Source organism: Medicago truncatula, chromosome 3 (assembly GCF_003473485.1).
Source record: "Medicago truncatula cultivar Jemalong A17 chromosome 3, MtrunA17r5.0-ANR, whole genome shotgun sequence".
Lineage (NCBI taxonomy): Eukaryota > Viridiplantae > Streptophyta > Magnoliopsida > Fabales > Fabaceae > Medicago > Medicago truncatula.
The window spans coordinates 14930076-14952307 of record NC_053044.1 but is presented as its reverse complement, the minus strand read 5'-3'; the positions used below and the strand labels follow the sequence as shown (position 1 = coordinate 14952307).

The 22232-nt window shown below is 33.6% G+C and overlaps 3 protein-coding genes across 3 annotated transcripts; 2 read left to right on the top strand and 1 right to left on the bottom strand.

Moving 5' to 3' along the window:
* Positions 1-409: 409 nt before the first annotated feature.
* LOC25490489 (agamous-like MADS-box protein AGL62) lies at positions 410-952 on the top strand. Its single transcript, XM_013603919.3, has one exon. The coding sequence runs from the start codon at positions 410-412 to the stop codon at positions 950-952; it is 543 nt and encodes a 180-aa protein (XP_013459373.3).
* Positions 953-12953: 12001 nt separating this feature from the next.
* Positions 12954-13634, top strand: LOC25490490 (polygalacturonase inhibitor). Its single transcript, XM_013603920.2, has one exon. The coding sequence runs from the start codon at positions 12954-12956 to the stop codon at positions 13632-13634; it is 681 nt and encodes a 226-aa protein (XP_013459374.1).
* A 2942-nt stretch (positions 13635-16576) lies between these two features.
* On the bottom strand, positions 16577-20988 carry LOC25490492 (dnaJ homolog subfamily B member 13). The gene is made up of 2 exons (XM_013603922.3): positions 20372-20988; positions 16577-17248 (listed from the first exon to the last, which is right to left on the bottom strand). The coding sequence occupies exons 1-2, from the start codon at positions 20869-20871 to the stop codon at positions 16813-16815; spliced, it is 936 nt and encodes a 311-aa protein (XP_013459376.2). The 5' UTR covers positions 20872-20988; the 3' UTR covers positions 16577-16812.
* Positions 20989-22232: the final 1244 nt, after the last annotated feature.

Here is a 22232-nt window from a genome sequence, read left to right as displayed (position 1 = left end):
TTTTAACCAAACTAACCCTAAAGCAAAGTAAACTAACTCAACTTTCTTTCTTTCTTTCTTTCCCTCGTTCTTGTGTTCCCTCCTTCTATCTTTTACTCTCTGAAGAAGCAAAGTAAACCCTAGCAAACTAAACCCTTCCTTCTTTCTCACTCAAGACAGATTCTTTCTTCTTCAAGATCATGGATGGTACGGTTTTATCTTCATATTTGTTTTGTTTATTTATTAAATCATATTTTCTTGTTTTGTAACCGAGAAAGTGCGTGATTAGGGTTTTCACATAAGTGGCCTGGCCAAGATTATTCACATAAACCAAGAAAGTGTGTGATTTCTGACTTTGTGGGTTTGAATATTTACTTTATTTTGTTTATGTATCTCATCAGATAATTGTGAAATGTCTAAGAAAATTCCAATGGCGGCTGAGAGAAACAACACACGGAAGAGAAAGAAGGATGAAATCAAGAAAGACGAAAAACCTAACATGACCTTCTCGAAACAGAAACTCGGAATTTTCAACAAAGCAATAGAGCTATCTATTCTATGCGAATCAGAAACTGCACTCATCGTAATATCACCAGACGAAAACAAGCTCTATGAATGTGGCTACCCTAACTATGACGCTGTCATTCAACGTTTTCTGACCGGACATACGGACGAGAATGAGAAAAAGAATCAACAAGATGATGACATTGTTGAAACCCTAAGGCTTCGATACGAAGCGATGCAAGGAAAACTTAACGAAGAACAGGAGAAATTGGAGAAATTGAAAGCTACTGAGGCACAAAAGAGTAATTCTGATTTCCCATATGATTGGTGGAATAAATCTATTGATGATATGGATTTAACATCTCTTGAAGATATTACCACTTCTTTGGATAAATTGAAGATTAATTTATCAGTAGCAAGCCAAGCCAAGAAGTTCAATTTACATCCAATTCAAGAGAATGTGTGTTAATAGTGATTATGCACTGTTAACAGTGTGATAATACAATTTATATTCGACCTTTCAATTTTCTGTTTGATGATGAGATTTTATTGTGTTTTATTTTATTATTGATCGAATGTTTGTAGAACTATTAATAAATTTTTTTAGGTGTTCTGAATCAAGGAATGGTGCTTAAAAGTTTATAATTTTGGAAGTCTTTATTACAGTTAATGTTTAACAAGTAAATGTGTTCAAATTTATATTATTATTAGTATTATGTTTTTGTCTTCAATTATGAATTGCTTTAAAATTATTTGTTTTGTATCATGTCTATGTGATTGGGGAATGACCTGATTTTATCTTTATTGGAATAAGGTTTGTGTATCTCTTGAAGAATCATATTGTAATAAGATACTAATGTTTTATTGAATGTTTCTAAAGGGTTTTTGCAACTGTTTTTAAATTCTACTCTAAGGATTTCTTTCTAGCTAGGTAGCTCACATTTAAGGAATTATAGTTTTAAGAGTGAATTTTTATAGTTTCTAGGTGTGTATTTTGGGTAGCATTATTATAGTTTTATGATGTAATTTCATGTTGCTTAAGAAAAACATGAACAAAACATATTTACTATAGCAAAGTAGCATAATATCTACATGCAACAATTGTTTACCTTGTACTATTATTACATCTTCATTCTATTTGAATGGTTCGTTAAATGATGTAAAGCCTAGGTATTATGCTACTTTGCTAAAAGTGAAGAGAAGTGAGACAAATGTTTCAAACGATGTTCATAAATTTAGCATATACTCTTGAATGCAGCATTCATTACATGATCAGAACTCACTAGCATTTCTTTATACCTCTAATGGGTACATAATTAGGTGAGTAAGTGCTAATATATATATATATATATATATATATATACGGGTTTGCTAGAACAAACCCACTAGTTTTTATGTGGGAGTGTTTTAGCAAAGCTACACCTGTATTTAACCACTTTTTAGTTATTCACTTGCTAAAATACTCCTTCCAAAAATTAAGTGGGTGTATCCTAGCAAATGCCTATAGGATTTGCTAGAACACACCCACTTGTTTTTGTTAGAAGGTGTGTTATAGCAACATACACCTTAAGGTGTATTTATTAACTTTTTAATTATAACTTGCTAAAACACTTCCACATAAAAACTAGTGGGTGTGTTCTAGCAAATCTCATATATATATATATATATATGGAAGCCCCTAGTATGCACCCCAAAAAAGAGGTTCACCGGTGGACCCTTCCACTTTTACCTGCTATAGCAGGTTTTTAGTTGTTTTTATTATATTATATAATTAAAAATAAAGGTCTTTGAAATGATTTTTTTTGACAAAATTTGGGTATAGATCCCACCATTCTAATTCGTCCTTTAGTGCATATCTTCACCATCAATCCAATTGCAAGTTTCCGCATCACTCGCCAGTCTTGTGTTGAGTGGCAAAGTTTGTGGAATCAAATTATGAAAAGCTTGCTTAAACTGAATCCTTTTTTCTGCCTTTAAACGCCATTTTCTTCCTTGCTTCATATTTTCTCTATGACTATCTTATTACCTCATTTATGCTCCTCAAAATCCTCAAGGTACAATTTACCAATAAGAATTAAAAGGGTCAAGTATCTTCTTTTTCAAAATTGCAAACTTAATCAGTTTTTTCCTTTCATTACATAACTATTAACAACTACTGCTCATTGAAAGGGTTGAGATTCTTTTTCTTTCATGGTGACTCGAGTCACATACAATGAAATTTAATTGATATTTTTTTGACAAAAAAATACTTCATTTAATTTGGAGTTGAATATAAATTTAATTGGATATTGGTCTGTTATATAAACACGTCTTCATTCCTTTTCTTGTTTGCCATTGAGTATGAGAATTTGATGTTTTCCAGGAAGATATTAAGGGAGGAAGATAAAGTAAAAGGATATTTCCTCATTATGGTTTGCTAAAACAGAAATAAGCCTAATGTGAAACAATACCTCTTCCGTACGAATGTTACAACAACCGGTTGTATGAGGTAAAAGTGGAAGGGTTCACCGATGCACCTATTTTTAGAGAATTGTTGTTCCCACTTTTGGTTTGGCTGTGCCACACGAGTAAATTACTCAAATACCCCTCAGCAGTTAACTGCCGAAGTTTTAGAAATACGGCTGCAGTTAACTGCCGAGGAAAACTTCGGCAGTAAACTACCGAGGAAAAAAAAACTTCGGCAGTTACCTGTTTTTTTTTTTTTTTTGACAAAATCCATAAATTGTCATTAATAACAAATTTTTTTTTTTTTTGACAAAAACCATAAATTGTCTTTAATAATATTTATTGATTTTGAATGCTTCAATCATTATTTTGGTACGTTTTAAACAATTTCAGAATTATACTTATGTGTATATATCTTAATAAGAATAACATTTAAATCAGTGTAAAAATTAAGCATTTGAATATTATTTTGCACATTACTTAAATACAAATAACAATAAAAAAATCGTAAAAATAATTGTGCACAACGATTTATTTTAAGGTATAATATGTTTTTATATTTTCTACATTAAAATAATTGTGTACAAAGATTTTTTTTTATTTAAGTAATTTGCAAAATAATATTCAAATACTTAATTTTTACACTTATTGAAATGTTTTTTGAGGACTTAAATGTTAAGCCTAAAACAAAGAAAAAGGAAATAAAAGAAGAAAATTTCGTGAAAGTTCTTTGGAAATAAAATAGACAAAAAAAGAAAAATGAGTAAGTTCTTTGGAAATAAAATATTCACTATTGTTGAAGATCAAAGCAGTTATAACAAAAAAAAAATTTAAAGGAGTAATATAATTAAAATAAATAAGGAAGGCAAATCAACAAAATTAAAAACGAATTATTAAGAAAAATCAATCAAAAATGATAAAGACCGCGGAATATTCTCAAAGAATAAAAAAAAAAAAAAAAACAGATTTGAGGTTTCCTCGGCAATTAACTGCTGAAGTTTTCAGTTTTCCTCGGTAGTTTACTACCGAAGTTTTCCTCGGCAATTAACTGCAGCCGGTTTCATAATTCGGCAGTTAACTGTCGAGGGGCATTTGGGTAAATTACTCGTGTGGCATAGCCAAACCAAATGTGGGAACAGCAATTCTCCTATATATATTAATATATATTTTATTATTAGAAATGATAAATTAAATAATTAATTTAATCATTATTAGAAAGTTTTTTCTTAGTCCCTAAATTTTGCTAAAATATTTTGGAACGCAATCTAGAATATTTCGAAACACAACCTGAAATATTTTGGTATGCAATCAAATATATTTCAGTGCATAATAAGAAATATATTTTGATACTCAATAATATATTTCGAATAATATATTTTTGTAGTCAACATGATATATTTTGATACTCAATTTGAGATATTTTTGTACTAAATCTAATATGTGAATTACTTGTTCCCAAAGTTTCTCACTTATTAGCTGTGAATTTTCTCTATAAATAATGAGATCACATAGTGCATTCTAGACAAAAAAAAAAAAAGGTTATATTGAGTTGTCGAGATCTCTTCTTCCCCCAACTTGTCTTAACGAGCTATTCTTCTCCCCATCTCCTTATTTATGTCCCTTCGGAATTAAGAGTGTTCATAAGACCATAGTGAAGATAAATAATTATCACAAGAAAAGGGGTTTGAATTGTGATGTAATAAAAATTACCTATTAAAAATTCTCAACAAAAATGTTAGTGATTTAAATGAAATTTTAAATAGATATAGTGAAGGTGTGTGACTAGTGCAAATATAAAATAGATAAGGAAGAAGGATCACACAAAAGAGTTATCCTGGTTCACCCAGCGTGGGTTAGTCCAGTCCCCACAATACTTGTGAGATTTTCCACTAGGTAATTGAGTTATGACTTAATCTCAATTCCTTCTTTCTTTTTAGATCTTTCTGATCTTTACAACACTTTCTTTCAACCTTCACTTGGTCAAGTCACTTGCCGTTACGAGCAAGAATTTTTACAACCTTTCTGCACACTTGCAGATTCTTTTACAATAGTATTTGAGAGTATTAAACTTCTTCAAAGATTTAATACACAAAAGAGCTGCTTGCTCAACACAAAGATATAGTTCTTGAGTGATTTGTAAACAAAGAAATTCTTGATGAATATTGTCTTTTTTCTTTTGCTCAAAAGTTGTTTTTCTCTCTTGCTGAAGTCTTCTATTTATAGGAGAAAAACTCTTGATAAATTCTTCCTTTCTTGCAGCGCAAGAATCATGGGAGCCTTTGAGATGAAACTGTTCCTTTCAAAGTTGAGATCGATCTCTAAATCTGCTGAAGCTTTCCTTTGTACTTTGTTGCTTGCTACGTGAGACATGAGCTTTGTACAACTCATTTCCTTTTCACTTGTTGCTGTAACATAAGTCTTGAGCCCAAAGAAAAGGCTTTTCTTGTACTAGGTAGCTTTCTTGTCATGTTGTGAGGTGACCATAAAGTGAATATCCAAAGGTTCATAGTTTTGTATTTGTCTTACACTCTTGATGTGTTGTCGAAATTATAGTGGTCATTCTCATGCCAACCTTTTTGCACATGACATTAAATATGTTCTTTTTGTTCATATGTTCATTTCTAGTAAGCTTCAAATAATATTTCCTTGTCATGATATAGTTTATGCTTGAAATATTTATTGCTTCCTTAAATGTAACATTCCATTGCCCTGTACGTGCTTGGCCTTATTTGAACTTAAATCCATATTTGAGACCAATGCTTGAGATCAATCTCTCCATCATAACTTGCTGCTTTCCTTGATAATTGTACAATGCTTTTATACCTTTAACTTAAAAGAGATACTCAAGAGCACAAGTTATATAACAATTAAAATCAGAATTAATAAAGTTTAATTTAATTAGTTTGTTATCTTTAAAACTAAAAATAGGGATTTAGATTTTATATCAACACATAGCCCCTCTTTCGGTATAACGTCCCCTCAGAATTAAGCATGGTCTTAAGAGCATAGTTCCTTGAATTATTTATGTTTCTTTAGAAAAAATAATATTTTAAGATCATAGTCCCTTCACTACAAGAAAAAAAAAATGCATTTTGCGACTTTTAATATGACTGATTATGACTGTTAGAAGGGTCTCAAATGTACATTTGCGATTGTTCCCCAACAAGCGCGGATGTTGGGGTCGCAGCTGTCTTTTGCGACAGTTCAGAGAACAGTCGTCTCAACTGTCGCAAAGGCTGTTGTGACAGTTCCTAACAGTCACAAAGTAGATGGTTTAATTTAAATTAAATGGACTTGTGACCCCTCACAAGCAATCACATTTTTTTTTTTTAAATAAATTGAATGGGGCTCTTTTTGTTGACTATTTAAATAAATAAATAACTAAAATACATAAATATATAACTAAATAAATTAATAAATTGAAGGAGGAGTTGACTACTTCTGGATTGTGAAATTAAGGAACCACTATAATTGTTTTGTGTCTTTCTGCTCTCTCTTCACTTACATTGCATCAAAATCTGAACTCTATCAGCTTCTGATCGGTGAATTCGTTTTTAGAAGAAGAAAAAGAAAACACAATTCAACACCCCCCCCCCCCCCCCCCTCCGTCTTGTGTTTTTCTCACCTGCAACACTTCTTACGATTTCGTAACCGCCAGTCACACGTGTGCCTTACAACGGTTCTGCATTCACCCACCTCTATAAATAGGAGGCTCCTCGCAGCCTCGAAGGCATAATCTCTTTTCACTCTAAAACCCCCCTCATTCATAACCTCTACTTACTTGAGCGTCGGAGTGTCTGCAGGTACACACACCCCATTCGGTCCAACGCTTACTGTAACAGCCCGATTTTTAGCTAGATTCATTTTAATTAATTGTCATTGGATGCATTTACATGGATTACCGTATTAGAAGGGTATTTTGGTCATTTGGTGGGTAAGGGTAAAATGGTAATTTTGGTGAGAATTATTTTTAATATATTGTGAGAACCCTTATTTTACTAAGTTACTAGTGTCGTGATTAGTTTTTACCGTTTAGTGACCGTTGGTTATATTTTACTGTTGTTAGTAATTATCGTTGAGTGTTTAGAAACTTTTTAGAATTGTGTTAGAATGGGTTAAGCCCATTAGGGTCTAGAATTGAGCCCAATTGAGTGGGAACACACCTAAACCTAAAACTTGGAGAGGAATTTATTCATTTCATTTCACAAAATTAGAGAGAGGTAGAGAGAGAAAGTGAGTGAAAGGAAGAACAAGGGTTAGCAAAGGGGGAAAATTTGAAGATTGGAGAATTAGGAGTTAAAGTGAAGCTCAAGTTTGAATTGATCATAACCTAAGGTAAGGGGGTTAGTTATCATCATAATCATGTTCAATTTTTGCATTTTCTCATGTTGTATGAAAATGGGTTGATGAACAATTCTTGCTAAATTCGTGCTCTTGCTGTGATGCTATTTTCTTGTGCATGAATTGATGATTATGGTATGTTTGTGGGTGAAATTACATGTTTCAAAGTATGTATAAATGTTAAGTTATGAAATTATACTTAATTGATTAAATTTGATATGTTTTGATTGAAATGAGATGTAATTCATATTCCATTGATGTTGTTATTATTAACTGATACTATTGTGAGTGAATCATGATTTGGATATACTTAATTGTGGATTAATGATGAGAAATAAGATGTTGTTGTTTTGAAAAAATGTGTCAATTGGTGATTTTGATCAAAATGATGTGTGATTCAAGTTTTGGGATTTTGGGGTGAAAATGGATTTTTCCCGTAAAATAGAATTTTCTGCAAACTGTCACAACTCGCGAGGCGAGCTGGTGGCGAGTAGCTACTGCCTTCGCTCGCCATGGCGAGCAACCTTCACTCGCGAGGCGAGCTGCCCAGTTGCAGCATCCCTGATTTTCACGTTTTGCGTCGTTTTCACTCTTTTCTGTTTTGTTTTGGATTTTGATTTTAACATGAAAGTTTTAGACAATTGAGTTGGCATTCCATAGGCCTTGGTTTGACTTGGAAATAATGTTTTGTTCTTGAGTTATGAAGAAAACAATCTAAGGAGGTTTTACTAAAACTTTACGAAAATTCCGCATAATTGTTCCAAGTCAACCCAAACCTTATGGGAAGTTGATAAACTTCAAAGTCTATTCATTATAAGTTCAATTGAAGGTTTTAGAGAATTTGGAACATGGTTTGTGAAATTGAGATTTGATTTGGAAAGTTACTTAAAATGTCGATTTTTCCGGAATGTGATTTTTCTTAAGAAATGGAATGAGATTAATGTTGTTTAATGATTAATGAATTTCTGGAAATGAATGGAAGTGGTTCCTTTGAACTTTAATTGGTTTACTTGGAAATGGAGATTTATGGTTGAATGTTGATATATTTGATATGATATTAACATGAGGTGTTGTATGTTCTCTTATTTGATATATGAGAAATATTGTAATGATGAGATGATATTGGTGAGTCCATATATATTGTTATTATGATATGGTATTGATTATGTATGCGGTGATGAATTATTGGTGTGATTGCATGAATGCAAATAATATTGGTGAGAATTTGGTGAGTTGTTGTGTGAACATATGCATTGTTGTTGAGTCATATGTTCATGCATACATGACTGATGGAGACAGATATTTTATATATCCAAGTGGTGATGACTTTGGTGATGATTATGATGTTCTGTCGGCATCATGGGCGATGGCCTAAATATTGGTGAGATCGGTACCGCATGCATATAGGTGTTGTGTCTAGGATCATATCATGAGGTGGCATGAGACCTAGTTGTGCAAATTACTTGATGTTCTTGTGGTTGTAAGTGATTAATAGTGATGTTTGCATTTGTTGGGTTGTTGTGCCATGTTATGATTAATTATGTGAATTGATGAACTCATGGAAATAGTGAAATTGTGAATGATGATTATTGATGACGATGTGTTCATTGAATATATTTTGGTGAGACATGAATTGTGGTGATAATGTATGTAAGGAATATAAATATCTATTTTGATTCTTACATGACATTGAATTATGTTATGCCTGCTTATCGGTGTTATTGATTATGTTGAAGTAATACTCACTCCCAGTGGTTTTAACAGCCTACTTGCCTGTATGGGTGAGTAGACGTTGTGCAGGATTAGTAGCTTGGTGTTTTCTTGAGGTTGGTGGATAGTGAGAGCTTTCTCCGCTATCGGGTCTTAGAGTAGAGTTGGCTCTGATCTAGGATTTTGTTGTTAGCTCTAGATCTTGTTGGATTATTTTTATACTTTGAGATTTTGTCCATATGTCGGACTTGTAGATTTTATACTTATGTATTTTGAGATCACGTGACATGTATGTTGATGTATGAGATTTGTATCCGCTGCGACTGATGAGGTTTATATATACATGCATGTTGACCGTTGATTTGTTTTTGATTTTCTTGAATTGGTGAAAGTAGCAACTATCTCTTGATTATATGATTTATTCGCATGTTTAATTGCTTTATCAGAGTTAGGGCGTTACACTCACCGGAACACTTTCACCATCGTGAACCACCGCAATAACAAAGCACCGGAAGCCACATTATGATCAGGTACGATCAATTACTCAAACTACAATGCTTTGCCAGCTTGGCAAGAGACAATAAAATGATATCGCACGAGTTCATATGGATAAACAAACTCAATTTCCATACTCAAAACAATTTTAACTGTTGAATGACTATGATATCGCATGAGTCCATATGGATAAAATACTTTGAATACTAAATTTTGATGTTAGAAAAGATACTCATAAGTATCATCCCAAACTTAAACAACAACTTATCTTCCTAAACAACATCCTTCATAGCGAGCCCAAGTTGACCGAGATCATTCATCTGAATCCTTTACCAAGAGTCCAACAATCATAGTGGGTTGATCTTGGGCTTTTGTTCCCGGTTGAAGAGGCCAAAGTAAAATAAACCTTTTTGGAAACATGATCTGAAGAACCATTCATGCCAGGTTGGCCAAGTTCGGGTCAAGTTCATTTCAACGCAACAAATGCCACAGTGGTTCTCCCGTGACTACTTGCAAATGATCATATCATACTTTCTCCGTCTCAAAATAATTGTTTCTTTGGAATATTTTTTTAGTCTCAAAATAATTGTTAATTTATAATACTAATGGAGCTTTTATTTTTTTTTTCCACTATTATACCCTTATTTATTGAATTTCATCCAACTTAATTACTCCACTAACTACAATTAATAAAAGATATTTTGATAAATCATACTAATTTTATAATTGAAATCAACATAATTAATTATTTTCTAAAACCTTAAACGACTATTATTTTGAGATGAGTATATACAAATATACATATACTATCTCATGAATTATGCATGGTGATGTGGATATTTATGAATGGTCCAGATGCTGTATATGAATGAATGATGAATTTAGTTGCCGGCAACTACCCTCATCAATCAATTAATTATTAGTGTACACCCCATATTCATTAAAAACGTATTGCCCGGTGTACGCTAAATTGACCAGAAATAAATCCAATCCAATGAACATGCTTCTACTTACTCCTACCATTGAAAAAAATAAAATGGAGAATGTTAACTATTGCCTTTGGAATATTAGATAAGGGGATAAAAATAGAAATATAACATTGAAAATGGTGAAAAATGATAAATTTAACATTTTAAAAGTCAAAATGTTGTTGAAACCAATGCAAACATGCTACTTTTTGCTTCCTTAATCATTATTACCCTCATAGCAATGGTTAGCAACAAATGAAATCAATCCTAACCATCTCTTTTGATTTGAGTGAAATGATAATGGATAAGAGCTTAGGGATGGCAATGGGTACCGAATAGGTATGGTACTACAATGTCCATCCCCATACCCACATTTGTAAAAATTACTCGTACCCGTGCCCGTACAGTCGTGGGCAATAACTTTAGTGTCCTTCCCCAAACTCTATGGGTACCTAAGTGTCTATACTCGCACCCATTACTCGCACTTTAACTATGAAATGACAACAAAAATATCACAATTGAAATAAAACTATGGTCTACATCTTTTAAAATTAACTCATAAAATAATATGAATCGTATTATTTAGTCAAATTAAAAACATTCAAAATATCTCTTAAAAATTGTACACTAGCAAGATGGAGTTGTTATTGTATTAAGCAATTTTCTAGTTTAGATTTTAGTTTAGGCTTAAATAGCTAAATAAATTATTTAATTATACACTAAAAAAAAATTACTTATGATATTAAATAAATATATATATGCGGGGTTGCGGGGAAAATTGGGTTGTAGGTATCAAAGATCAAATATGAAACTTGATGTGTGATGAAACGCTTGCGGGGCAAATTGGGTTTTAAATGAAGAAGAAAATTAGTTTTTATTTAGTTGTAATTGTAATTTTTTTTTTTTGAAATATACAATAGAGTTGATATTTATTAAATTAAGAATTAGAGTAAAGAAATATACTACCTCCGTCCCTAATTATAAGGTCCTTTTGAAAAAATAACGAGAATTAAGATAGTGGATATTTGTATTAAATATGTTTGTAGTTACTATTGTTTTTACAATTTTATCCTTTAAGAAAGAGGGTTGGCTTATGTTTTCAACATTTTATTTATTGCTGATTGAAGAAAAATATGTATAATAAATAGGGGCATGTATGTAAAGAAATAATTAATGTAGTTGGAAATGGAAAAGGGGTCTTATAAGAAGGGACAAAAAAATTTATCAAAAAGGGTCTTATAATTAGGGACGGAGGTAGTATGTTTTTTTTTAAGCCTCATTTTTCAAAACAGTAATTATTTATAAGTAACGTCTTGAAGTAAAAATCTGGGGCGTTACAAATTGTTTACAATTTCATCAATAAAAAGATACAGATTTGGATTCTCTCTATTGAAAATTTTCTCAAGTTTTTTCCATTTTCAATCTCCACCTCATGTTTGATGGTTGAGATTACATTTAAGAAAACTTGAGAGAATTTTCTATGGAGAAAATCTCAATTGAAAAGATATAAGCATAGCATGAAGTATTTTGGGCTAATGTCAGTGGGTGGCGGGCCTTATAGGTGGGCTAATGTCACTGGGTGGTGGGCCTTATATCCAGATCATTTGAGTCTTGTATATCATGCATCTCATGCATAAAGTTTTTCAAAATAGTTTTGTGCACTTAGTTCTTTTGGAAATTTCTAATCATTTTTAGTTGATAACTACTTTTATTATTATTTTATGGGATTTTTCTGAGTCTAGGTGATCTCATGTTGAACCGGAAATTGACCCTACATTAATATAATGTTGTAGGTACCAAAGATCAAATATGAAGCTTGATGTGTGATGAAACGCTTGCGGGGCAAATTGGGTTTTAAATGAAGAAGAAAACTAGTTTTTATTTAGTTGTAATCGTAATTTAATTTTTTTTGAAATATACTATAGAGTTGATATTTATTCAATTAAGAATTAGAGTAAAGAAATATATGTTTTTTTTTAAAGCCTCATTTTTCAAAAGAGTAATTATTTATAAGTAACTTGAAGTAAAAATCTAGGGCGTTACAAATGATTTACAATTTCGTCAATAAAAAGATACGGATTTGGATTTTTTCTATTGAAAATTTTCTCAAGTTTTTTCCATTTTCAATCTCCACCTTTAAAATACAACAAGCACTTTTTATTATAACTTAATTCTCACTTTTTCTCTCATGTTTAATGGTTGAAATTACACTTAAGAAAACTTGAGGGAATTTTCAATGGAAAGAATCTCAATTGAAAAGATACAACATATTTTTCAGACATAAGTATAAATTTGAGATTATTTTCTTATAAGTCTCAAAGTTGGATTTATAGCACTCATTAATTTAATGCTGACATTTTCCAAGATGGTTTCCATTGATATTTCAAAGCATCATATCCTCTTTGTTTGACTAACTTCAAAGCAGGCTAAGACAAATTCTATAAATAGCAACCCAATCTTAAACCATCTCTTACTATCTTTTCAACTTAAAAAAGAACTCCAAAAATTAAGATGAAGACTTCTCCTAACATGTTTCTTCTACTCCAGTTAACACTCATCTTCCTCTCTTTCATATACTTCTCTAAATCAAACGCTTCAAACGATTTATCCTGCCACCCCAATGATAAAGCTGCTCTCCTCAAAATAAGAGACCATTTCGGCGGCCCTAACGGACCCCTATCCGACTGGCACACCAATGCAGACTGTTGTATTGATGACTGGATCTCCGTCGGGTGCCTAGCCGAACAGCAAGGCAGCACAGTCGGTAGAGTCATCGCTGTCACCTTCGGGAGTACTTTTGGTTTGTCTGGTACGATTCCAGCTGAGTTCGGCGACCTCCCTTTCCTTGGAACACTTTGGTTAACGGGAGCTCTCAACATAACTGGGCCAATCCCTAACTCTTTCAGCAAACTCAAAAAATTGCGAAGCCTCAAACTTAACTCCAACAACCTTAGTGGCCCGATCCCCACCTTCCTAGGCCGGTTGAAGCGCTTAGAAGAGGTTGATTTGTCTAACAACAAGTTATCCGGTGTTATTCCAGCGTCGCTCGCCACCCTACCGTCTCTCTCCCAGTTGAATGTTAGCTCTAACCATCTGTGTGGTGCGATACCTACTGGGTTGAAGAAGTTGGAGAAGAGTATGTTTGAGCATAATAAATGCCTTTGTGGTGCACCTTTAGCAGCTTGCAAGTGAGGCCTACCAGCCAGTATATAAAACGAATATATATGTTTGAGTCATTGGGTGTGACAATTTTATTTCCTTTTTTTCTTTTCTTTTTTTATGGACGGGATTCGAACCCTGAACTATTATGCATTGTCCATATCAACTCAGCTAAGTTCACGGGCACAGACAATGTTATTTCCTTAAAATAATGTTTTTTTTTTTGAAGGAATTTCCTTAAAATAATGTTAATGTGTTCAGTATTCATACTTAAAGAATAATCCCTTCGTCACACTAGAATTGCAACTCTTTCTGTTTTGGCTATCCCACCTGAATTGTAACATTTCTTTTTTGGCAAGTTTTGAACATGTTGTTTTTTTGAAGGAGGTTTTCAGCATGTTAAATAACTAAAATATATTCATCAGATTTATTTTAAAAACACCAACGTGGGTATTGGTTCCACCATATTTACTAATGTTAACTAGTGGTCCTGAGACACTGTGTAATTAAGTGCATTAAAAATTGAAAATTTTGATTTTTTTAAAAAATAATTACTTTATTTAAAATGTTTAAACAATGCTTCGGAGACGGTTGACAATACCTTTAATATAATGCTCTCAATTTTGGGCTAACCCACCTATTAACTATCTCTATTTAATCTCTTTAACCTTAGTTATTTTGCTTCTTTATTCTTCCACAGCCCCCACCAGGCCTCCAGCACAACACCCAATGTGGACAGGTTATAAATGCACATAATGGAGGTGTTTCGAATAACAGATGGATTGCACCACATTGTTGAACAGTCAACTTTTTCTGGTCCATGCACGCCAAGGCATATGTAATTTGGCGACCCCATGTGTCATTATTTTTTGAATGTCACAATATGATAATTATGTATAGACACAAATTAAGAGCATGGGAGTGAGAAGGTGGCGGTGGTGGAGGATGTGTAGGGGATAGGGAAGGCTATTGGTGTTTATTCAATTGTGATAATCATAATATGTTCAGTGTGCTTTCTAGAGCGGGGAAAGGTGGGAGAGAGGGAGTTCGAATAGGGGAGGGTGTTAGGCGTGTTGTTTGGAGGGGGTGGGGGGAGGGTGTGTATGGTATCTTGAAATGTTAGGGGGTTGCCGTCTGCTGAGGCGTCAAGAGGTCGGTTGAGGGTGTGGGATATTTCTGAAGTGGAGGTTTGGACCTCTGTTAGTGGTGGTGATCACTTTCTGATGATACCTGGTAGATTCTTTTAGTCCAGTGAGGAGTTTTACTTGTTCAATGTGTATGCTTCTTGTGATCATCAAGCGAAGTAGGTGTTGTGGGATTCGTTATCGGCTCGGTTACAGTTGTTGGATGGTAAAAAGGTGTGTGTTTGTGGGGATTTCAATGTTGTTCGGTGTATGGAGGAACGTCATTCGCAGGGGCGGAGCCACCCCCCAGCTAGCCTGGGCCAGGCTCAGCTCCAACTTTCTTTGTAGCAAGCCCTACCATTACTAGAATTTTTAGCTTTTCCTGCGGATTTTTGTGTAAATTCCGCAGGAAATGTATTTTCTGATTTCCTGCAGATTTTGCCAAAGATTTAGGTTCCGCAGGAAAGATATATCCGTAGGAAATGTGAATTTATCTACAGGAAATGTGAAATTATTCGGGAAGGAAGTAACGATTTGCGATAAATTTTTTGCCCAGGCTCTATAAAATTCCTGGCTCCGCCACTGGTCATTCGGCTAGGGATGGTTATATGTCAATAGACTTTGCTCCTTTTAATCAGTTTATTGATGATAACGTATTAATTGATCTTGTGATGTGTGGCAGTAAATATACTTGTTAGTAGATACCTTATTTGTTATTTCTTCCTCTTTATCTTCATATGCTAATATTTATCTCAAATATGAAATTATTTTTGTTTCAAAATGTCCAAAATATAATAACATGGAGTACGTAGTAATCAGTTGTTGTATAATGCCAAATTTAATTGGGGAATGGTGTTGGAAGTCCTATTTGTGCGCGGAATGAAGCAGCAATATGGGATATGACGACGAGGCTGATGTCGTTGATACAAGGTGCTTGGTCACACCACCGTCGATGTTGATGGTGTCGATTTAACCTTTGCCTCTGTTGATGGTGTCGCTAGGAATGTTTCTCTTAAGAAACTAATATGACTATGTAAACCTTAGAGAAATTGAAGAACCGCGTTGTACCTAAAGAGTAGAATTGGAACACACAAGTAGTATTGGTTGGACGCCCACTTTAGAAACACAAGAGTCAAGACATGAATAAATCTAATAGGTCACGTCAACATAAGGATGGAGGTATGTCGCCAGAGAAATTGAAAAAACCACGAAGTTCATATGAATTCTTTTTGGTGGGAAACAGAGGAACTCGAAACCAAGGAATTAAGTGGTTTTCGTAGTACAGGCTAAGTAAGCAAATGAAGGATGAATGTATGAGTTTTAAGAATTTATACATGTTTTTTTTTTCTTTTTGAATCAGCATATTTCATTAACGCCTAGCACAAGGAGTACAAAAGGCACAATAAGAATTACAAAGAGCCAACACGGCCATGACAAAACACCATAAAGCAGGCGCTAATGACAGAAAAACAGCACAACAGCTGCTGTTGCAAAACAAAAGCGCAGCACAGCTGCTGGTTCAACCAGAAAAACTAAACAGCAGACAAAACACAACCCTGTCAACACAAAAACCTTCGAAAAACTGCTCAAAACCAGACAGCCCCTATCAAAAAACCTGTCAACATTCCCAGGTCATGTACTATCCTAGGTGCGGCATTCTAGACGCAAAAAAAATACCGTAATTCGGGGGGGAAGACGATAACACAACCATCGTCTAAGTAATGAAGGTCATACTATGTAAACACAGTCACCACCATACAAGTTGAAAAAGTTTAGCCTCTTTTTCTTTTTCAAGGGGAAAAAAATTGGCTATAATGAAAGCGTAGGAATTTAATTTAAAACAAAAAAACATATCAATCAAACCACCCCTAATAAGTAAATTAGATTGTGTAAACTTCATTGTCATCCAAGACTCAAAAACCAAAAGTTTAATCAAAAGAAAAACTAGCTAGTAAAATTTGGTGCCTCCTATCATTAACTCACAATTCCTACCCTGCAAATAGTCCCAAAACTCAAGTATGCCTCACTGCTATTCTAGCCCTTCACATCATATATTCAAAATGTGCATCCCCAAAATTTTACACCATTCAACTTAAGACACTCCTTAGATCAGATTTTTGCTGAGGAGTTAACCTTGAGGGATACTTGATGTCAAATTTGATTTTTAAAGTCCCTTTCCTCCCTGGTTGTTTGGTTATTGGCATCCCTTCATTGGGGACTTTGTGCTCATAGTCAGGTGTGACTACATTTGGCAACTGGATCAAAAGACTCCTCCCATCCAAAGCAGGGATTTCCAATGTTTTATTTGTGAGAGCATCCGCCACAGTTATCTTTTCTGTAATCACAAGATCATTTCCATTCCTAGTATAACGAGCGTGTGGTTTCTCTCCGATCACAAAAACAATATCAGCTGGGATGATGCCAGGTTTCTTGTCACCCTTCTCGTTGAAAGTAACCTTTGTCCCTTTTTTCCATCCAGCTTTTACATCAACAGTCAACACCTCCTCCTCAATATTACTATACCTGAAATGGGATTGCACAAGTCAAACAGCATAAGCAAACAGAATTTTTACTTCAGAGATGAATGAACTGTACAAGAAATTTTCAAAAAGGATAATCATGCTATCAGTATAACTTGCCAATCCTTTCCAAATTCTTCCATTCAATAGAATAATTTGATAAACTCAGTCTCCTACTATAACAGATAAATCAGTCTAATCATAATCTCATACAAACTGTACGGAAAAAAAACTGAACTATTTAAACCGTTTGTCCTACGTATCCTTACCACTTCTCAGTTTTGAATTGATTAGTTAATTTTGTTTATTGGGCAGACATGGTGGGATAATACCCATTTGTTAAGTTGTTAGCAGAACATACTTTAACTTATGAAGCCAAAAGTTCTGTGGGTGCTTTACTTGCTGGCTTGAGTATGTTTAACACTTAGGCCCAAGGTAGTCAGGAACGAGTGCTGGCACGTAGGTTCGTCCGTTCCTACGTGCTTCCCACAGCAAAACGTGCCTCGAGCTTGCTCCGATTCGTTTTCCCCATGTTTGTGGCCAGGAACGAGTTCCTGAAGCAGGAATGTTAAAAAAAACGAGCTGGGCTTGGCAAAATTGATTTGGGCTACCCGAACCGGGTCGGGTCAAAATATCCCGGTTTTAATAAATTAATTAAAACCTGGAAATTCAATTTTTCTCAATCTTCCTCACCTAACCCTAAAACACAAGAACGGCGGCCATGGCATTTTTCTGGCGAATTTCTCGCCGTCGTTCTCTCTGTAGCCCGGTTTCCCATCGTCCTCTCTCATTCTTCACTTCCTTTTTCGTTTTCCTCACTTAAACTCTGTTTTCCTTTCCTTCACTTCCTTTCCAGTAATCTGTTTCTGTTTCGTTTTCAATCTCTGATTATGACTTACTAATTAAGTTTAATGTACTTATGAGTTCTATATATATATTTTTTTGTATTATATATTAATATGATTGTGTGTGCGTATATGATAAATTACAATTTTGCCCTTGAGTGGGTTCTTACGAACCGTGTTACGTTCCCCGACTTTACGTCCCTTAACCGGCCAATCGAACCTACGTAGAAACTCGTTCCTGACTACATTGCTTAGGCCCCCTCAAAATAAGTGGACAGGGTCTTCCGCTGTGTATTTAACCTATTAGAGTAACTGCTTGTACAGAGGTTACTAGATCCTCTTGTCAGACTCATGTTGAATCCGCATCAAAGTTAAAGTGGTTAGGAAACTGTCAGATAGGTTATCAGTTAAGATCTCTACTAAAACTGTAACTGTAGTTATTTAGTAGAATGATAACAGAACCGAATTCTTTGATTTTTTGAAGTTCTCTCAGTACCTATCACTTTACTCCTCTCGTTCACACATTTAATCATACCAAATATACCAAAAAAGTGACAAACTAATTATAAGCTTGGGGGATGTTTGGTTTGACTACTGCTTTCAATTTAAATTCACTTTGATTTTGATTTTTCTAGGATTTGCACATGAAACAGTGAAAAATAACTAAATTGTTTTCAGGGACTTTCACAAACCTGGAACAAATTCCAGTTAAACATTAACTAAAAGTAAGCGAAAATTCTACATTGCCCAAGGTAACTTCCAATAAGATTCTCAACCATCATCAGAAAAGAGCAAAATTTATAATTGATAGAAAATTTAAAATTTTCCCTACTCAATTATGTTTGGAAATAACCTTGGAATCAAATGAAGTATATTATAAACCATTAGATACAACACTGTCACATTCCAAATCCTATCTAGAGAAATGTGAAAACAGAATAACAAAACTAAATCCTAACAGATCCCGTACTATCCTATCGTATTAGAATCAGATATAGTACTTAGCAGCAGTATCTACCATCTTGGGGTTTGAACCATCTAGAATATAAGTATTGCATATCAGGTCTATCAGAAACATCACCCCTTCTAAGATTGAGGGTGTATGTTTCATATTTTTCAAACACACATTCTAATCACTTGCAATGATTTAATATAACTTTAAAACTTAATATTCATAAATTTCAACTTCACTACTAAAAGGGCAACCCGGTGCATTGAAGCTCCCGCATATGCAGGGTCTGGGAAGGGGTCTCACCATTTGGTGTATTGTACGCCGCCTTACCCTGTTTTTTACACAAGAGGCTGTTTCCAGGACTTGAACTTGTGACCTTTCGGTCACATTACAACAACTTTACCAGTTGCGCCAAGGTTACCCCTCTTCAACTTCACTACTCATACGAAAATTTTCAATGTTCCCTATTCCTCGCCTAGAGAACCAAATACTAGGAGAGGATCGAAATACATCATTTTTGTAAGTGTAAAAAACTGTCTTTTCAACAAAACAAAAAAACCATGTTCTAAGCACATTATCAAAGTTTTCTACTAAAATTAAACTAAGGGGACATATCAGTATAACCCCTTCAAATTCCTTGCCTCTTTCCCGCAAGGGGACATATCAGTATAACTCCCAAACATAACCAACTCATATTATGAATCACTCTAAGTAAAAAGGGGTTGTCATTAGATAAGTTTGCATAATAATTAGTAATTAATTTCAATTCCGATTTCATAAACTTGGGGTTTGTACTCTCAGAACAATCAAGTCAGACCATTAAGTTGCTCTGTTATCAACACTTATAGTTAGGTTTAGCACTAATATAACACTACTGTTATCAATAACTCCATCAGCATTTTTGGTTCCTGTAATTTTCGTACGCAGCTTTAGAAAATGCTAAAGAAAAATGTTACATGATTAAAAAGTGCGAATTTTTTATTTGTAGGACTAAAAACGAAATTTTGGATATTTATATGAACCATTTACTTAATCAACAAATCATTTAAGCCTACTAACTAATCAATCACAAACAGAAACAAATCAAACAAGCATATCATAACACTAATATAACTGTTAATTGTTATCATCAATCTCTCTAAACAAAAAGGGGTCGTCAATTCAATTTGATAAACACGATTCAACAAATTTGTAGTAATAATTAGTAATTTCAATGAACAAAACATTTAAACCTAAACCCTAATCAATTACAACAAAAATCATCATATAATAATCATAATCATAATAATAATAATAAAAATAAAGTTAGGGTTTATCAAAATTGAATTACCCAGCATTATTAATTACGGTTCTGGTAATCTTTACCCTTCTACTTGTCCCATTATACAATTCTTCAAGAGTGAAAAACAACATTCTCTCAATAGGATCATCTTTCTTTTTCAAATTTTTCAAAACTTCCGAACCATTCTCACGACGAAAGAAATCATTGTAAATATCGTCAGCAGAACGAGGGTTACACTGATACGTTGAAGATTGAGCGTTGCGGCGAGAAGAAGAACAATGTTGGCGAGAAGAAGAAGAATGTTGGGGAGGGGCGGCGCCACCGTATTGAAGGCCTTCTTCACCGTATTGGTCGTAGATTTTCCGCTTTACGGGATTACTGAGAATATCATAAGCTTGAGAAATGAGAATAAATCTGTGTTCAGCTTCGATTCTTTTTTCAGGAGGATGTTTGTCTGGGTGATGTATTAAAGCTAATCTTTTGTAAGATGTTTTTAACTCTTCTTCTGTTGCGTATCTGTTCACTTTCAGAACGTTGTAGTAATCCATGGTTGGATTGCATGCACTGACAGTGTAATATATTTGGATTTGACGGTTAGTGCTCGATGTTTTAGAACAGAGAACAGAAGCGTCGTGTGTGTATACGCTGTGACGTAAATGCGCACGCGTAACTCTACGCTTTCTATATGGAGTGATGCTCTCGTTTACAAAAATTAATTAACGGGTGAATTAATGAAATTAATTAACGGAATTAATTAATGAAATATGCTACAATTGTTTCATCTAGAATAAGAATAGGTCCTCATTGGATTCACTTATCTTAGTTTTTTTTTTTTTTTGTGAAGGACTTATCTTAGTTTATGTGGGCTTATTTACTCCATAAATCTTTTTAAAGGTGTTTGGATAAATAAATAAAAATAGTTTATCATAATTTCATAAACTGCTTATGTCATATTTAAATAAGCTTAAGTTTTCAGCTTACCCTCCGGTTTAAGAAAGAGTTTATGAATTTATGTAACCCCCTTCGATTCTCTTTGGATCCACTTTTTCAAATTTTTTTTTTTTTGTTAGTTATCTTTGCATGAGTATCAAAATTGATATACTTATCTTATTAAAGAATAACACATAACTAAGATTTTTATTATTATTTTTAAGGAAGAATTTTATTATTTTTTTGTTACGTAACAAATTGACTGAATAAAACAAACAAACTTAAGTTGTCTTTTTTTGGTAACAAACTGTACACTGATATTTATTTTATTTTATTTTTGTTTTTAACTATTATTTATAAAGATTTTTTCAACAATGGTGTAAGACTATTAAACTTTTACAAACGTGATTATTTTTTACCATTATATTTATATTATTATTTTTTTAAAAAAAGAAAGCTTATCATATATTATTATACTTGTGTATGATGATATTTAGACTATGTATTTACACCTCTAATGTTAATTTTGTCTTCTATAAATATTGATATTTTTTTTAAGGACAACCAACAAAAATCAGAAACTCAAGAGGATGAGTGAATCGATTCAAATTTCGCAATGCATGAATTTGAATCGAATCAACAACTTTGACCAAACACTCGAGACCATGAGTCAATTGATTCAAGTGTTGCAAAGCAACCATTTGAATCGAATCAATTTCATAGAAAAGGAAATTTATTTAGAAAACTTGGATGCCAATGAACACCAAACTTGATGCCAATGCAAAGGTTCATAAGACATCATCAAAGACGATTTTTAGACAGAAACTAACTAGGGTGCTTTACAATTTCAACTAAGCAATTAATCATAAACAAATCAACACAAAACATCATTATCAAAACTTAAGCTTAGCAATTAAAAGAGCAACTACGTAGATCATGTCCTCTCTCTCATTCATCAAAGTTGTTATTAGCCTTGACA

Excerpts from the sequence above, each read along its gene's own strand:
- LOC25490489 (XM_013603919.3), top strand. The coding sequence starts at position 410 with ATGGCGGCTGAGAGAAACAACACACGGAAGAGAAAGAAGGATGAAATC.
- LOC25490492 (XM_013603922.3), bottom strand. The coding sequence starts at position 20,871 with ATGGATTACTACAACGTTCTGAAAGTGAACAGATACGCAACAGAAGAA. Across the intron at positions 17,249-20,371 it reads ACCGTAATTAATAATGCTGG|GTATAGTAATATTGAGGAGG; the intron begins GTAATTCAATTT and ends ATCCCATTTCAG.
- LOC25490490 (XM_013603920.2), top strand. The coding sequence starts at position 12,954 with ATGAAGACTTCTCCTAACATGTTTCTTCTACTCCAGTTAACACTCATC.